General features: G+C 44.6%; 1 protein-coding gene across 2 annotated transcripts in view; it reads left to right on the top strand.

The window, feature by feature from the left end:
* Window positions 1-16843, top strand: part of GIGYF2 (GRB10 interacting GYF protein 2) — a 183988-nt gene that overhangs the window by 155189 nt on the left and 11956 nt on the right. For both annotated transcript variants that reach the window (XM_040348946.1, XM_040348947.1), the window contains 4 exons: window positions 559-786; window positions 934-1139; window positions 4664-4818; window positions 12832-12992. In XM_040348946.1, coding sequence (XP_040204880.1) covers window positions 559-786; window positions 934-1139; window positions 4664-4818; window positions 12832-12992 — 750 coding nt within the window. The remainder of the gene's footprint in view (window positions 1-558; window positions 787-933; window positions 1140-4663; window positions 4819-12831; window positions 12993-16843) is intronic.

Below are 16843 nucleotides of genomic sequence, written 5' to 3'. Positions count from 1 at the left end.
GCAATCAGTCCTGCTCGGGTAATTCCTTTGCCACAGTCACTGTTCTCCAATCCCTTCTCACATTCTTTGCCCACATGTATGCCCAGAACTGCTCACATTACCTCCAGGAATGGCCCAAATTACTACTCTGAAATTACAGGGGTGCAAATGGGCTTGGTATGAGAAACCAGCAGGAAGAGTGAGAATTGTGACCCATGGCTGGGAGGAGTAACATCACCAACCCAACAAAGATGTATATGGCTAAACTAGGTAAGTAATACACAAACTGACACTACGGCTGCGCTTATTCTTCGGTGAAGGTCTTAGAGCGTTAAATGAAATCTGTCAAGATACAAATGTGGGAACAGATCAGGAAGAACTTGTGTGTCCTATACCTTATTTCACATGGTTGTTTCAGGTCAGTATGACAGCCCAATAGCACCTTTCAAAAACAAGTCTTCTGTGGGAGGTTTTTGTTCTGACAGAATTCTTTAAAGTTACATGGTGTGATTTTTAGCTTGGGTTTAACGTTGGATAAAATTTTATTTGTATTAAATTGCACTTTATTTTATTTTTTAGCAGCTTCGACGGCAGCAGCAGGAGATAAAGTGTATGCAGCAGCTGCAGCTACAACAGCAGCAGCAGCAAAAACTCTCTGGCTGGGCCAATGTAGGAAAGTCTACTGGCAATACAAAGTCTCTTCTGGAGATTCAGCAAGAAGAAGCCAGGCAAATGCAAACAATACAGCAACAGGCTGGTCGTGGCCGACCACCTAACATTACACTTCCAACTACTCCTTCCCCTCCTGTGAGTACCATTGCCTAAAAACTGCTAGACATTGGGAGTCTCATATTCATTTCTTTACTCAATTGTAAAGTAGTAGCTAAGTTAAAGAGGTGAGATTTTCCCTAAGCCGTGTAGCAATGTATAATAATTTCCTTTTTTTTTTTTTAGCAACCACAACCACAGAGCACTAGCACCTCTGCAAGCTCTGTGTGGGGTAATCTGAACAATAATGTAAGCCCCCAATGGTCATCCGAATCAATAAGTAGTATATGGAATAGTCCAGAAAACAAAAGCTCTAGTGGTGGCTTCTGGGATGATGCAGTAAAAGTGGTGGCACCTCGAAACCCCACCAACAAGAACAAGAACAATGCCAGGTAAAAACTTAATATTCCCCCAGCGCGAACTACAGAGATTCTGTGCTAGAAACAGCCTTTTTCTTTTCACTGATGGGTAACTTTAGAGGGACACAGCAAAATCCCTACAAAACATGTCAAAAGGTGATACAAATCAAGCATTTATTCTAGTCACTTGGAAAAAGATTCTTCTTCCATACTATATTTTTTTATTTTATTAAGTCATAAAGGGAAAATCACCCTTTCCTTTATAACAGTATTGCTGATGTACCTCTTCTTTTTGTTCTATATTTATTTAGCAGAATGTCGATGGTGATAATTTTGGTTACCACGATTGGGAAGTGTTTTTCCCATTTAAAACTAAGCTTCATACAGATATAAAAACGCATCCTAAAGGATTTGTTCACCTTTTCAGAAAAAATAAAAAGGGAACTAACAACCTCCACCCTCCACCCCCCAATTTACTTGCCTCCATGGGTGATGAGCTGTCAGTGCCCCCACGCAACTAGTGTTTTCAGTCTTTGGATTTGAAATCCCTCCCCTTTTTGCATCACTTCAGGGACAGATGCTCTGTGCCCACACTGACTAATCAGAAAATAAACATTTGCACATGGGACAAACCAATTCTCTCTGGTTCTCCCACTGCTGCTTTCCAGCTAGGCAAAAATCTTCCTGGCATGATAAATCTCAAACTCGGCCATAGAATTCAGCAAATCATGTCTCTCCTCTCCCTGGAGGGTGGCAATGACACACAAGCCTAACGGGATAGAGCATGGTCTACAGTTCCTGACTATCGGGAAATTAATGATTGCCATCAACATTCTAGAACTGAGATCCAGAAGACTGGCTCTCCTACACTGGGCCAGTAAGTTGGGGGAAAGTCGGACAAAGCCATCATAAAAAGCATGGATAACGGACTTGTCCACCTTATGACAGGTCGGCAACCCATCCATCGCAATCTACCTGACGATCATGGGAAGCTGATGGGTAGATCATGATCAAGGCTGTGCTAATAATTCCCCCAGGCTCCTCTGGCATTACTCTCCCTTCGCTAGCAGAGAGGAATGAGAGGCAAAACTGTGCTGGATGGAGGATGGGACTGGTAAGCTACTGTAAGGGGGGAAGAGTGGGTAGAGGGGGTGGTGGGCAGAGGACTCAACTGTGGGGGCGGCATGCAGAGGGTACTACAGTGGAGAGGGATGGCAGAGGACACTATGGGGGGGCAGAGGGTACTACAGTGGGGAAGGGGGGGGATGGTCAGCCGACACTACCGTGTGTGTGTGTGTGGGGAGAGGGGGGCATAGTATATTACTAGGGGGGAGCGATTTGAAACTAGGCAGTAGACACTACTGTGACACACTGGGGTTTATTTGCTAAAGGCAAATCCACTTTGCACTCGAAGTGCAGTCGCTGTAGATCTGTGAGGGACATGCAAGGAAAAAAAAACTGCATTTATGCTTGTACATGATTGGATGATAAAATCAGCAGAGCGTCCCCTCGTATTGGATCGTCCCCTCGTATTGGATCGTCCCCTCGTATTGGATCGTCCCCTCGTATTGGATCGTCCCCTCGTATTGGATCGTCCCCTCGTATTGGATCGTCCCCTCGTATTGGATCGTCCCCTCGTATTGGATCGTCCCCTCGTATTGGATCGTCCCCTCGTATTGGATCGTCCCCTCGTATTGGATCGTCCCCTCGTATTGGATCGTCCCCTCGTATTGGATCGTCCCCTCGTATTGGATCGTCCCCTCGTATTGGATCGTCCCCTCGTATTGGATCGTCCCCTCGTATTGGATCGTCCCCTCGTATTGGATCGTCCCCTCGTATTGGATCGTCCCCTCGTATTGGATCGTCCCCTCGTATTGGATCGTCCCCTCGTATTGGATCTTCCCCTCGTATTGGATCTTCCCCTCGTATTGGATCTTCCCCTCGTATTGGATCTTCCCCTCGTATTGGATCTTCCCCTCAGATCTAAAGCGACTGCACTTCCAAGTGCACTTGCAGTGCAAAGTGGATTTGCCTTTAGTAAAAACGCACACACGGCATGCTGATAATGGCATAATGAGGCAGCAGATAGAAGAGGGACTTGGTGCTCTGGATTGAGACACTGTACACACTATAGAGGGATATGCTTTGTTCATATTTCATGTCTGAGGTTTACAACCATATTAAGGTAATGGGCAGGTTTATTTCCTTTTATAAGTTTCTTTTAACAGTTGAAATTGAAGACTTTCCTGTCAATAGTTTGCAACAGTTTCATTAGTAATATTGGAACAGCAAGGTAAAAGATAATATATAATCAATTTCTTTTGGAATCACTCATGTATTTCTTTAACCACCTCAAGACAATCCCATTTCTGACACTTGTTTAAAAGTTGCTAGAAAATTTACTTTATATCATAATTTTTAGAAAAGACCCTAGAGAATAAAATGGCAGTCATTGCAATATTTTATGTCGCACAGTATTTGCGCAGAGGTCTTTCAAACAATTTTTTTTATTTTTTTGAAATGCACTTCCCTGAAATTAAAAAAACGAAACAGTAAATTTAGCCCATTTTTTTTGTATATTGTGAAAGATGATGTTACGCCAAGTAAATAGATACCTAACATGTTGCGCTTTAAAATTGCACGCACTCACGGAATGTCGGCAAACTACGGTACTCCATAGGCGGCAATTTAAAAATATTTACCGGTTACCAGTTCACAGAGGAGATCTTTTGCTAGCATTATTGCTCACGCCAAGGATCGTGGCGATACCTCATGTGTGATTTGAACACTGTTTACATTTGCGGGCATGACTTGTGAATGTGTTTTCTTTGTGCTTGGTGAGACGGGGGCGCTTTAAATAAAAAAAAAATTAAATTCTTTTCACTTTTATTTCTGTCGCAAGGATTGTAAACATCCTTTGTGACAGTAATAGGCAGCGACAGGTACTCTGTATGGAGGGATCTGGGATCTAAAAGACCCCAAAACCCTCCTCTGCACTTCAAAGTATTCAAAACGCCTAAATCGTTACTTTTGAATACCTTGGATTTTTTTAGATCAGTGCCGTTGGCTGCCAAGTAAATCGGAAGAGACTTGATCGAAGCCCATTCCGGCTAGTTGCTTGGGTCTCCTGGTACAGAACGCCCTCCAGAAACATAATTTCCTGCTTGTGTGATTGGCTCACTGATTTTCCCAGAAGTCTGTACGAAGATACAAATCAGGTTTTTGGCATCCCCTGCAGCAAAAATTTCATTTTTGGTAAAATACTCCCAATGGGAAATCACGTCTAATGGGATTACTTCAGAATAACACACGGTAGCAATCTGCAACAAACTTTGTTAAAATCTTTGCAATGTACATAGATCACCCAGAGGGGAATGTTTTTTTTTTTTTTCCCTCAACAAAAGTAGCGTCCTTTCAAGCTCTGACGTAAACCTGGAAGCTCTATTCAGAGCTGCACCAGATTTTGCACACTCCAGTTTTAGTAAATCAGCTTATAGTGTTTGCAGGTGAATTGCAATGTCTGTACTAAATTTACGTTTACTATCTTGTCTCTTCAGTAAGTCTTCGGGGGTGAACAGCAGACAGAATAAGAAGGTTGAGCAAGAAGAAAAGCTTGTAAGACTGTTCCAAGGAGCAACAAAGAGTGCTGATAGCTTCACCCAGTGGTGTGAGCAGACACTGCATGCACTCAGCACTGCCCACAACCTGGATGGTAAGGAAACCTGGGTGGTCATATACACTGTTGTGAAACAATCTTTCCCTCCTTCCTATTTTCTTTATTTTCTTACTTACTGCCATGAATCTGGATAACACATTGGGCCTGATTTGGGCTGAGTCAGTCCCTGATATTCAGCAAGTTCTTGTTTACCTGCAAAGGGGATTTAGAAGTTCATATTAGGCCTTTCTAGAAGGAAATTTAAGAAGAGCTTGTTGCAACCATGTGTAATTATCCCAAAACTGATTTTGACAGCATGTCTGGTGTTAAACAGAAGGGTAGCCACCCTTTGGCTGCAGGCGGACCACTATTTCAGGACCCCAGTTGCACTGCAAAGGGAAGGATTCTGCCTTTCGCACAACTTACAGGTTCCAGTCAGAACCGCCCCAGCATAATCAGACTTGGGTGCCTAAAATTTCTGACTCTGTTCAGGATCCTCCTGCAGATTCATTGTCTGACTCTAGAGGAGGAGAGGTCTCCTGAATATAAGTCAGTTTCAACGAAACCCATTTTTCTAATTACCCTCTTTATCGGCGTATTCCGCGCACTTTTTTGCCCTGAAAATCAGGGCAAAATCGTGGGTGCGCGATATACGACAATACCCGCTTTCCCGTGCCGAGTTTGAATACTGCGCCGGCATATACCGAGCGCAGTACACTCGTGTATAGTCAGGCAGTCTCGGCTCCTCTCGCGCTGACGTCCTGGACGTACAGGACGTCAGCGTGAGAGTAGCCGAGCCTGCCCGAGTGTACTGCGCTCGGTATATGCCGGCACAGTATTCAAACTCGGCGCGGGAAACGAGCGGGGAGGACGCCGCAGAAGGACGCCGGACCCGACGAGGCTGCCGATGGACGCCGCGCAAGACACCAAACTGTAAGTACAAAAATCCTTTTTTCCACCGGATTTGGGGGCAACTTTAGGGGTGCGCGCTATACGCGGGAGTGCGCTATACCCCAATAAATACGGTATGTGTTTCACTAAAATGTTAGAGGATTCCACTTTACCTTTCCCTAACATCATGGCTGAGCATGGCCTTGGTAGACCTAAACGTTCTACCAAAGGTGTTTCTTCATCATGATTTTATCTATAAATATTAAACTTCCCAAACAATTCCTTATCTCATCCTAAAGTGTTTGTAACCTTAGAAATTCAAAATAATTTTTCTGTCTGACATCAAGAATGTGTACTTGCATGTTCCCTTTCTTCCACCACGTCAATGATTCCTTTAGCTGTGCCATGGATCCTCTGAACATCCAGCTTCCGGTCTGTCATTTTACCTATTTTCTTTCCATAGGTATTCACCAAAGTGCTGGCCCATGCTACGCTTACTGTGCTCCCAGGTTATCCCCGTTGTGGGATATCTGAATGACGACCTGTTGATGGAACAGTCGATGCAGGTTCTTGCACAATTTAGCTTGAACTGTCCAGACCTTTCAGAGGTTTGGCTGGGTCCTGAACCTTTGAAAGTCAGCGAAACCTCAGACTCTGTACTTCTAGACTCTGGACTCCCCTGCAATTTCATATACACAGTTCCACTCTAGACTCTAAAACAACAACTTGCGATCATGGAACTAGTCAGTCCAGTCCTGTGATAGTCTGATTTGACTGGCACCAAAAACTAGGCTGTGTCTGGCCTGGAAGCTTAAAAATTCTGCTCTGGAGTTGGGCAAGTCCTTCCTTCCATTCTCATAGAAGATGCCAACCTGTTGGCTGTGGTAGGAGTCTTTGATGCCTTGTTGGTGCAGAGGACATGGATGTCGGAGGAATCTAGTCTCCCAATCACTTTTCTGGAACTTTGGACAATCTGGTTGTCCCTTTTGATGCTGAACACAGCTCATCCGGAGAGTCAACCAATCAGGTTTCAGCTAGTGCCTCAGCACGTGGTGTTAATCAATCATCAGGAGGAACCAGAAGTCTTGCTGTGGAAAGTAGAAAAGAGCCTCTCCTGGGCAGAATTATCACATTTTATAATTTTCCGCCATTTACATTCCAGTCATGGACAATTGGGAGGTGGCCAACCTCAGCTGACAGCAACTGACCCCAGAGGTGATCCAGGACCAGTGTCTTGGGCAGAATGACCTGTGTGCCTTAAGGACTGAAAATGAGAAACACTGATCCAGATTAGAGGTCAACCGATATATCGGCTGGCCGATATTTGGCATTTTTTAATGAATCGGCATCGGCCGATTTGTGCTGTAAAAAAGCCCATTTAAACTTCAGCAGCGCGACTTGCAAAAAGCTTCTGTAATAGAAATCAATGCAAGTTGCCTGCAAGTTTCCTATGGAAGACATTTCTCTCCTGGGCAGTCGGCCAAGTTTTGAGAAAAGATATACAATGTTGCTACTTATCAATGAACTGAACTCCGTGTTGGAGAGTTCTCAGTTTAACCATTTAAAGGCTAAATCTTTTTTGACACTTGTTGCTTACAAGTAAAAATCCTGTATTTTCTGCTAGAAAATCACTTGGAACCCCCAAACATTATATATATATATATATATATATATATATATATATATATATATATATATATATATATATATATATATAATTTTTTAGCAGAGACCCTAGGAAATAAAATAGCGATTGCTGCAATATTTAATGTTACACGGTATTTGCGCAGCGGTCTTTCAAACACATTTTTTTTGGGAAAAATATGCTTTAACAAAAAAAAAAAAAAAAAAAACTAAGCTTAACAGTAAAGTTGGCCCATATTTTTTTTTTTTCGTCCAAAAGTTTTCATTACCTGTTTTTGTGTATTAGATTTTATATATATATATATATATACATACATACATACATACATACATACATACATACATACATACACATTTTCTGTATTATTTAGCAGAGCAGTTATGGAACTTCCACTTTTCCCGAATCCTCCCCCCTTCGGTGTCACATTTGGTACCTTTCAGGGGGGAGGGGGGAGCAGATACCTGCGTAATCCCAGGTATTTGCTCCCTCTTCCGGGCATAGATCACTGCAGTGGCTGGTGACCTACACCACATCTGGCGCTTAATCCGCCCCCAGCTTTCTTCTGGGAGATGCACAGGTCCCAGAAGACAGCAGGGACCAGTGGGATCGTGCAGCGCGACTCGCCCATGCACCGTAGAGAACCAGGAAGTGAAGCCGCAAGGCTTCACTTCCTGATTCCCTTACCGAAGATGGTGGCGGCAGCACCCGAGGGAGAGATCGGCTTCGGGTGCCAGCATTGCGGGCACCCAGGACAGGTAAGTGTCCATATATTAAAAGTCAACAGCTGCAGTATTTGTAGCTGCTGACTTTTAAAAAAAAAATCCGCAGAACTCCGCTGCCTAAACACTGGACCATCATTCTAGCAGCGCTATTTGGCTGCTAGCGGGGCGCTTATATCCCAGCTAGCGGCCGATTAAGGGGTTAAATGCTCCCATGTAGCGCCACTGCAGAAGCGCTTTGCAGGCGTTCATCTTAATGGGCAGGAGTGGTGGAGGAGCGGTATACACCGCTCCAAAGATGCTGCTTGCAGGACTTTTTTTTTTTTTTAACGTCCTGCCAGCGCACCGCCTCAATGTGAAAGCACTCGGGCTTTCAGACTGAGACTGCAGGGGAGCAGTTTTGCAGGCACTTTACAGGTGCTATTTTTAGCCCTGAAAAACACCCCAGTGTGAAAGGGGTGTAACTGTTAGATTTTATGAGATGAAGGGGGGGGGGGGGTTAGGCCTAACATATCGACCCAAAAAAATCGGCTTCATAAATCGCCTATTGGCCGCCGCGATTTCTAAATATCGGCATCCGCCAGAGAAAAACCCATATCGGTCGACCTCTAATCCAGATGGCCTTCTGAAGGACTCGTCTCTGGTCTATTCTCAGAAAATGTCCACAGGACATTTCAACTGCGCCAGGCTTTTTGATGGGTGGTTAATTAAAAAAAAATCTGATCTCCAACCTTCTTTTCACATGGAATACTTGGGTCTGTACTGTATACTTCCCAGAGAAAACCCATTTAAGAGAGATCCAAAAGTGAGTTTCTCCAGAAGCATTCAAGTCCTAATGATCGCCTCCTTCAAGGCAGTGCCTTTTGCTCAATTCTATTCAAGAACTCTTAAACAGTTGGAAAAAACACACAATTTCCCTCAACTTACCCATGCTCTTATCAAGCCAAACAAGAAGCACCCTAGCCCAAACAGTGGGAATGTCTTTCTCCCCTACCACTGGAAAGTCCCTATAACAGACACATGTGTACAGTGCCTTGAAAAAGTATTCATATCCCTTAAAAGTTTCCACATTTGGTCATGTTACAACCAAAAACTTAAATTTATTTTATTGGGATTTTACGTGAAATACCAACACAAAGTGGTACATAATTGTAAAGTGGAATGAAAATGCTTTTCAATTTTCTTTACATATAAATATGTGAAAAGTGTAGTGTGCATTTGTATTCAGCCCCCCTGAATAAATACTTTGTAGAACCACCTTTCGTTGCAATTACAGCTTGCAAGTCTTTTTGGGTATGTCTCTACCAGCTTTAAACCATTACATTGTAGCTCTGAGGGGTACGTTCAGGGTCCTTGTCCTGCTGGAAGGTGAACCTCCGTCCCAGTCAAGTTTTTTGTTCAGGCTCTAACAGGTTTTCTTCTAATATTGCCCTGTATATGGCTCTATCCATCTTTCCATCAACTCTGACCAGCTTCCCTGTCCCTGCTGAACAAAAGCATCACCACAACATGATGCTGCCACCACCATGTTTCACGGTGGGGATGGTGTGTTCAGGGTGATGTGCAGTGTTAGTTTTTTCCGCCACACATGGTGTTTTGCTTTTAGGACAAAAAGTTCAATTTTGGTCTCATCTGACCAGAGCACCTTCTTCCACATGTTTCCTGTGTCCCCCACATGGCTTCTCACAAACTACAACCAGGTTTTTTTATGGCTTTTAAAAATGGCTTTCTTCTTGCCATTCTTCCATAAAGGGCAGATTTGTGGAGTGCATGACTAATAGTTGTCCTGTGGACAGATTCTCCAACCTGAGCTTTGAATCTCTGCAGCTCCTCCAGAGATGCCATGGGCCTCTTGGCTGCTTCTCTGATTAATGTTCTCCTTTCTCACCCTGTCACTTTAGGTGGACGGCCATGTCTTGGTAGGTTTGCAGTTGTGCCAAACTCTTTCCATTTTCTGATGGATTGAACAGTGTTCCGTGAGATGTTTAAAGCTTGGGATATTTTTTTTATAACCCAACTCTGCTTTAAACTTCTTTACAACTTTATCCCTGACCTGTCTGGTGTGTTCCTGGGCCTTTACGATGCTGTTTGTTCACAACGGTTCTCTAACAAACCTCTGAGGGCTTCACAGAACAGCTGTATTTATACTGAGATTAAATTACACACAGGTGAACTCAAATAAGTTACATTTGAGTTTTTGGTTGTAACATGATGACATGTTCAAGGGATATGAATACTTTTTCAAGGCACTGTACCAGGCTGAGGAGTGGTGTTATAATCCTTGACAACTTTAAAACTTGGCCAAGAGAGGAAACCAAGCTCCCCAATAACCTCCTGGAGCTCAGAGCAGTCATTTTGTCTTTGCAGCACTGGACCCCTCTTCTGAAGGGACACCCTATGCAGGTGCAGTCGACAATACCACTGTGGTGGGTTATATCAAGGGGGCATTAGGAACCCAGCTGCCTTTGAAGGAAGCAAGCAGATGGTCTTGTAGACAAACTTGCTGTCCAGCAATTTCGGCAGTCCACATCCCAGAAGTGCACAATTGGCAGGCAAATTATGTCAGCTCCTATCACTTGGACCAAGGGGAATAGTCTCTTCTTCCCAATGTGTTCAGTCTCGTATGCCAAAGATGGGGTATTCCAGATGTGGACATCCTAGCCTCCAGATTTTACAACAATCTACTTCTGTTGCCAGAACCTGGTATTTTCTAGCCCTGGCCTCGGATGCCCATTAATCCCTTTTAACTATGCCTTCCTTCAATTTACAAATTCTGCCTAGTCTGCTCCTCAAAATGGAGCAAGAAAAAAGTGATTATTTCCCAGAAGACCCTGGTACACAGACATTCTCACACCTCTAGCTTTAACGGCATGGCTGTGTCTGATTCCTACCTTGCTGAAAGCAAGAAAAGCCACTTCCAGGTATTATCGTACCTGGAAATCCCATTTTTCCTGGTTTGAATGTAGTCAAGTCCTAGGGATTACTGTGTGTCTTGCATTCTGGCCTTCTTGCAAACATAACTTGACTCTTGGCACCCTGAAAGGGCTGTCATCAGCCTTATCCATACTCTTTCAAAGGCCTCCGTCTTCACACTCCCTTGTAAAAATATGCATTTAAAGTTTTTCTCAAATTAGCCCCCCCCCCCCCCCCCCCCCTGTACCCTGTGCTTCCCTGGTACCTTTAGTGTGGTTCTCTACTGCAGGTTCTTGTCTTGGCCATCATGTCTGTCAGACATATTTCTGAACTTGTTTCATGGGTCGAGGGAACTTGCTAAACCAGGGCTACAACCAAATTTAATAATGTACCGTATTTATCGGCGTATACCGCGCACTATTTTGCCCTGAAAATCAGGGCAAAATCGTGGGTGCGCGGTATACGCCGATACCCGCTTTCCTGTCACGAGTTTGAATACTGCGCCGGCATATACCTAGCGCAGTACACGTGTATCTTCGGGGCAGGACGTCAGCGCGAGAGTTGCCGAGCCTGCCCGACGATACACGAGTGTACTGCGCTCGGTATATGTCGGTGCAGTATTCAAACTCGGCGCGGGGAGGACGCCGCAGAAAAACGCCGGACCCGACGAAGAGGACACCCGAAGCCGCAGAAGGACGCCGTACCCAACGAAGAGGACACCCGAAGCCGCAGAAGGACGCCGGACCCGACGAAGAGGACACCCTAACGCCGGACCCAACGAGGCCGCCGATGGACGCCTCGCAAGACACCAAAACTGTAAGTACAAAAAAAACGTTTTCCCACAGGATTCGGGGCAACTTTAGGGGTGCGCGGTATACGCGGGAGCGCGTTATACCGCGATAAATACGGTATATATAATTGTGACTGATAAAATCATGAGCCTAGCCATCATAAAACATCATTGATACATCTGTGCATCCAAAAATACCTATATGAGTATATGGATATATGGAATATAAGGAATTTGAATGCAAGGGTTTTACGCTTTTAAGCAAAAACCTCTTCCTGTGCTGTTACGCACCCATTACATCAGATCAGTGGGAGTTCTCGAGACTATTCAGCACCAAGGCTCTGTAGCCCAACTGTGCAAGGCTGCCTGCCATATGGTCTTCTTCTGCAGATGCAGCTTTTGGCTGCAAGGTTCTCACAACAGAACTCTGAACTTCAGTCTTTTGATCAGTGGTTCCAAATGAACAAGTACTGCAGTAGAGAACAGACACAAAAGGACACTCTGCATCTTTTCAGTAACTGTACTGTTCGGTGCATTTGATTTAAAGGTATGTATGTATATGTGTGTGTGTGTGTGTGTGTGTGTGTATATATATGTGTATATATATGTATATATATGTGTGTATATATATATATATATATATAACCATGCTTGCCTAGGCATCACATTTCGACATTTTTGAAATCTTTATATGTAATCAATACATTATTAGTGCTGTGTAGAATATCAGTGCAATGTGCAATACATAGCATACAAAATGTAGTAAAGAATCTAAAATGTATTTCACACTACAACACTGAGGACCTACTGAGTGGGGTAGGGTTATAGGGAAGACATCCTGAAGAGGTGTATACTCAAAGGCTTGCCAGTGTTCAATAACCCGAAGGTACAGTACATGCATATAACCCATGTATGAATGTGTTTCCTCTGTTTTGTATTAAATATGTACCGGTATTTAAAATGTATAAAAAAACTAAATGTATTAAATTTGTATCGAATATGTATTCCGGAGATTCCAATCTGTGTAATTTATAGGTAAAGCAAAATGTCTATTTTTTTTTTGCATACACTTTTCGGTTAACGTTACAGTATTTTTTTATGTGTTGGTGCAGTGCACACATTTGTGTCTTTCCTGCGCGAGGTGGAGTCTCCCTATGAGGTCCATGACTATGTCTGTGAATATCTTGGCGACACCCCAGAAGCAAAGGATTTCTCCAAGCAGTTTCTGGAGCGCCGAAATAAGCCGAAAACGACAATACAAAAGCCACAGCAGGTATAAAATATGTGATATTTTAGTAGATTTACCTGGTCTTTACGTACGTATCGGAAAACACAAAATGTATGTATATTTCTTAATTTTAAGCAGTAAGAGGATTAAAATGAGAGGGGTTAAAAGCTCTGCCAAGTGTCCGTTTTTTTTAATTATAATTCTTATGATTATTATTTAAAAATAACCTTTGTCTCTTTTGACACTTCTTGGCTTTGGGATAGTACATGAGGAGAAGAGAGCATTCAAAAGGCGACACAACATAACTTGTAGGATAAAAGTTACAACACACAGTAGGTTTACTGAAATAAAAACAAATTGTTGCTGCTTTTGGTATAACCATTCAGAGATCTTCCTCTTCATTTCTGTCCTTAAAATGTGTATGCATTGCCATCTTAAAGTATACATGTGCCTTTATGAAATATGTTAGATTCTCATAGCTTGGATAGTGGGTACCCTATGGTGCATGTATGAAATGTAGTGGTGATCTGGCAAGAAATTGTGATTATAACCTGGTCTGGTATGTTTGCCTGCACCTTCCCATTAGCTAATAGGGTAGTCTAAGTGACCACTAAGAAGGAAGTAAGAAGGGTCAGACTACATACAGAAATGCTCTGGTCACAGATTAAAGATGATCCTGGAATATGACTTTTTGGGAGTGTGTCTTAAAAAAACTCTTCAACAAGCCATAGGTCTGTACTCTTTAAAGAACTTGATCAAATTGTCAGTCACAAATATAGGTTGCAGTGCATGCTATAACATATTGCACTACCTTTCTTTATCGTTACATCACGGGACACAGAGCGGCATTCATTACTATATGGGTTATATGGAGTACCTTCAGGTGTTGACACTGGCAATCTCAAACAGGAAATGCCCCTCCCTATATAACCCCCTCCCATAGGAGGAGTACCTCAGTTTTTACGCCAGTGTCTTAGGTGTTGGTCATGGTTTAGCTTGCCTCCGCATCCTTGGGATTAGGTGAGCTAACCGGTTCTGTCCAAAGGCCTCAGTGCTAAAGTGGTCAGTAACCGGACCCCAAACCCTTGGGGTATAGCCCATAATGCTTTTCTTTTTAGAGAGCTGGACCCTGGGCCCAGAACTTAGAAACCTTTGGGGGCCTAATGTTTCTGTTGCCAGGGTGCTATATGGGCCCAGGACAGTGGATCCTTCATAGGAACCCAGGGCCTGAAGGTCTAGACAGCCCCACGGAGATGGGGGAAGATTGGGCCTCTTGCTTGGCAAAGTCCTGCGGCATGGAGCAGGTAAGTGAGGGGAAAACTTGCGGAACTTGGTTCTTAGCAGGTTTTTTCTGGGGGGTCACAGGGGACATGCCTAAAGTTATGCGCTGCATCTGGCAAACTAGTCACATGATAGGATGGCTTTAATGATAGGATGGCTCTATGTGTATTATTCCCCATAAGAAGTGACCTCCCTTGTAGTGTTGGAAAAGCATTGAGTGGGGCCTGTGTGTATGATATGTGTGTGTTCAGAGAGCTGTGCTTACCTGCAAGCCTCCAGGCGGTGCTCCATCGGTTCTTCCTCCTCAGAGCCTGCAAAGCAGGCAGACGCTGACCTCCTCGTGGAGAGGCTCCCTTCCCCCCAACCCCCCCCCCCTGTCGGCGGGCGCGCGCGCGCATCCCCGTGTTATAGGCGCAATTCGCGCCGTTGAGCTGAGGGGGGAAGGGCGGGTCAGCTGCTTAAGGAAGGGGCGGCCCTTCCTTTTTCGTTCCAGCAGCTCATTCTAAGATTGGAACGGAGGAGGGAAAGACCAGAGCGGCAGCACGGGGCGCCGAGGACACACAGTGGCCACAAAAGATATTACAGTCTTCAGAAGACTGTTTTCAAGCCTAGAAATAGGCTGTTCTTTTCCATCTCAATAGTTTTTCTTTGGCAATACTACTTAGGGGGACAAAGTGCTTTTTCTTTCCTGGATTTGAAAAACGAAAAAAAAAAAAAAAAGAGATCATCTAGGGGAGAAGGCATTTTTTATCCCCCAAACAGGTGTTTGGACAATTAACTATTTATAGTTCCAAGTACCAATAAGCTAGCAGGTGTACCTCGGTATTGTACCATGGCATCCGGGTCAGAGGGTACAAGAGGTGGGGATTCCCCCAGAGAGTCTGAGGTCTCGGACAAGGTTATGCCGCTGCTTTCCCCAGAAGGAGCCTTGGGGCCATCGGGATCTGGGGCTGGAGCTGGCGCGGGTCAGTCCAACCCTAAGATGGTCACGGACGAGGTATTACTCACCTCTTTAAAAGAGATGGAGAAAAGAATGGGAAAAATGATAGCCACAGCTATGCGGGGCAGTAAGCGGATTAGGTCTCCGTCGCCCGAGCGTGGACCCTCGGAAGAGGAGGTCCTTTCCTCAGGGGAATTGGACGACCTCTTGGACAAGGACCAAGCAGGTTCGGGGATCGAAGACCAGGATACAGAGGAGTCTGGAGCAGTCTCCCAAAGGGAGAGCTGGTGGATTCAAGCCTTAACGGACTTGGTCCATAGTGCATTCAACTTGCCGGTACCAGATCTCCAAGTATCAACGGTTTCAGCTTTGGGCTCACTAAGGGCGCCTCAAAGCAATGCAGTGTTTCCGATCCATCCTCTACTAGAGGAAGTTATGTTCCAAGACTGGACCAAGCCAGATAGAATCTTTTTACCACCTAAAAGATTCTCTGCATTATATCCTATGGAAGATAAATTTTCCAAGAGATGGGCTACTCCTGCGGTGGACGCAGCCATCTCATGTGTTAACAAATCGTTAACATGCCCTGTTGAAAACATACAGGTGTTCAAGGATCCAGTTGATAAACGCTTGGAAGCACTACTTAAGAACTCCTTCACTACTGCAGGGGCAGTAGTGCAGCCAGCTGTGGCTGCGATTGGGGTTGCTCAAGCATTATCGGATCCAATTAAGCAGATGCTTAAACTTATTCCTGCCCAGCAGGCAGAAGAATTATCGGTTGTCCCTAGGGCCATATGCTTTACGGTAGACGCAATTAAGGATTCTATCCAGCAAGCGTCACGTTTATCGTTATCCCTTATCCATATGAGAAGACTCTTATGGTTAAAAAGCTGGGAGGCCGAGCCCCCATGCAAGAAGCTCCTGGTAGGGTTCCCCTTCCATGGAGGACGACTCTTCGGAGAGGACCTAGATAAATACATTCAGACCATTTCAAACGGCAAAAGTACTCTCTTGCCAACAAAGAAGAAGTTTCAGGGGCCTGCGTTTAAACGACAGTGCTCCCCTGGGCAGGGGCCCTCTAATGCCAAACAGTATCGACGGCCTCCTGCAAAAGCAAACTTCAGCTTCAACAGCAAGTCGCAGGGACAGGCTGCTAGAGGCAGAAAGCAGTGGTTTCGCAAACCAGCAAAACCAGCCCCCAAGTCGACCTTATGAAGGGGCGCCCCCACCCACGAAGGTGGGGGGAAGGCTGCGACTCTTTTCAGAGGTTTGGGAAGCAAGCATTCCCGACAAGTGGGTACGGTCTTCCGTGGCTACGGGCTACAAACTAGACTTCCTAAGGTTTCCTCCTCCTCATTTCCAGGAGTCGAGGATTCCAAACGATCCGGAGAAGGGAGCCGCATTAATGTCGGCATTAGATCATCTACTTTCCCAAGAAGTAATAGTAGAGGTACCAGTCCTGGAACAGGGGCTGGGTTTCTACTCCAACCTATTCATCATCCCAAAGTCCAATGGAGATGTCAGGCCAATTTTGGACCTAAAGATGGTAAATACTTACCTAAAGATCCGCTCATTTCGGATGGAGTCCGTGCGGTCAGCGGCTGCCACACTCCAAAAAGACGACTTCATGGCGTCCATAGACATAAAGGATGCCTACCTTCATGTTCCAATTTTT

This window comes from Rana temporaria, chromosome 4 (assembly GCF_905171775.1).
Source record: "Rana temporaria chromosome 4, aRanTem1.1, whole genome shotgun sequence".
Taxonomy (NCBI): domain Eukaryota; kingdom Metazoa; phylum Chordata; class Amphibia; order Anura; family Ranidae; genus Rana; species Rana temporaria.
This window is presented reverse-complemented; position numbering and strand designations above follow the sequence as displayed.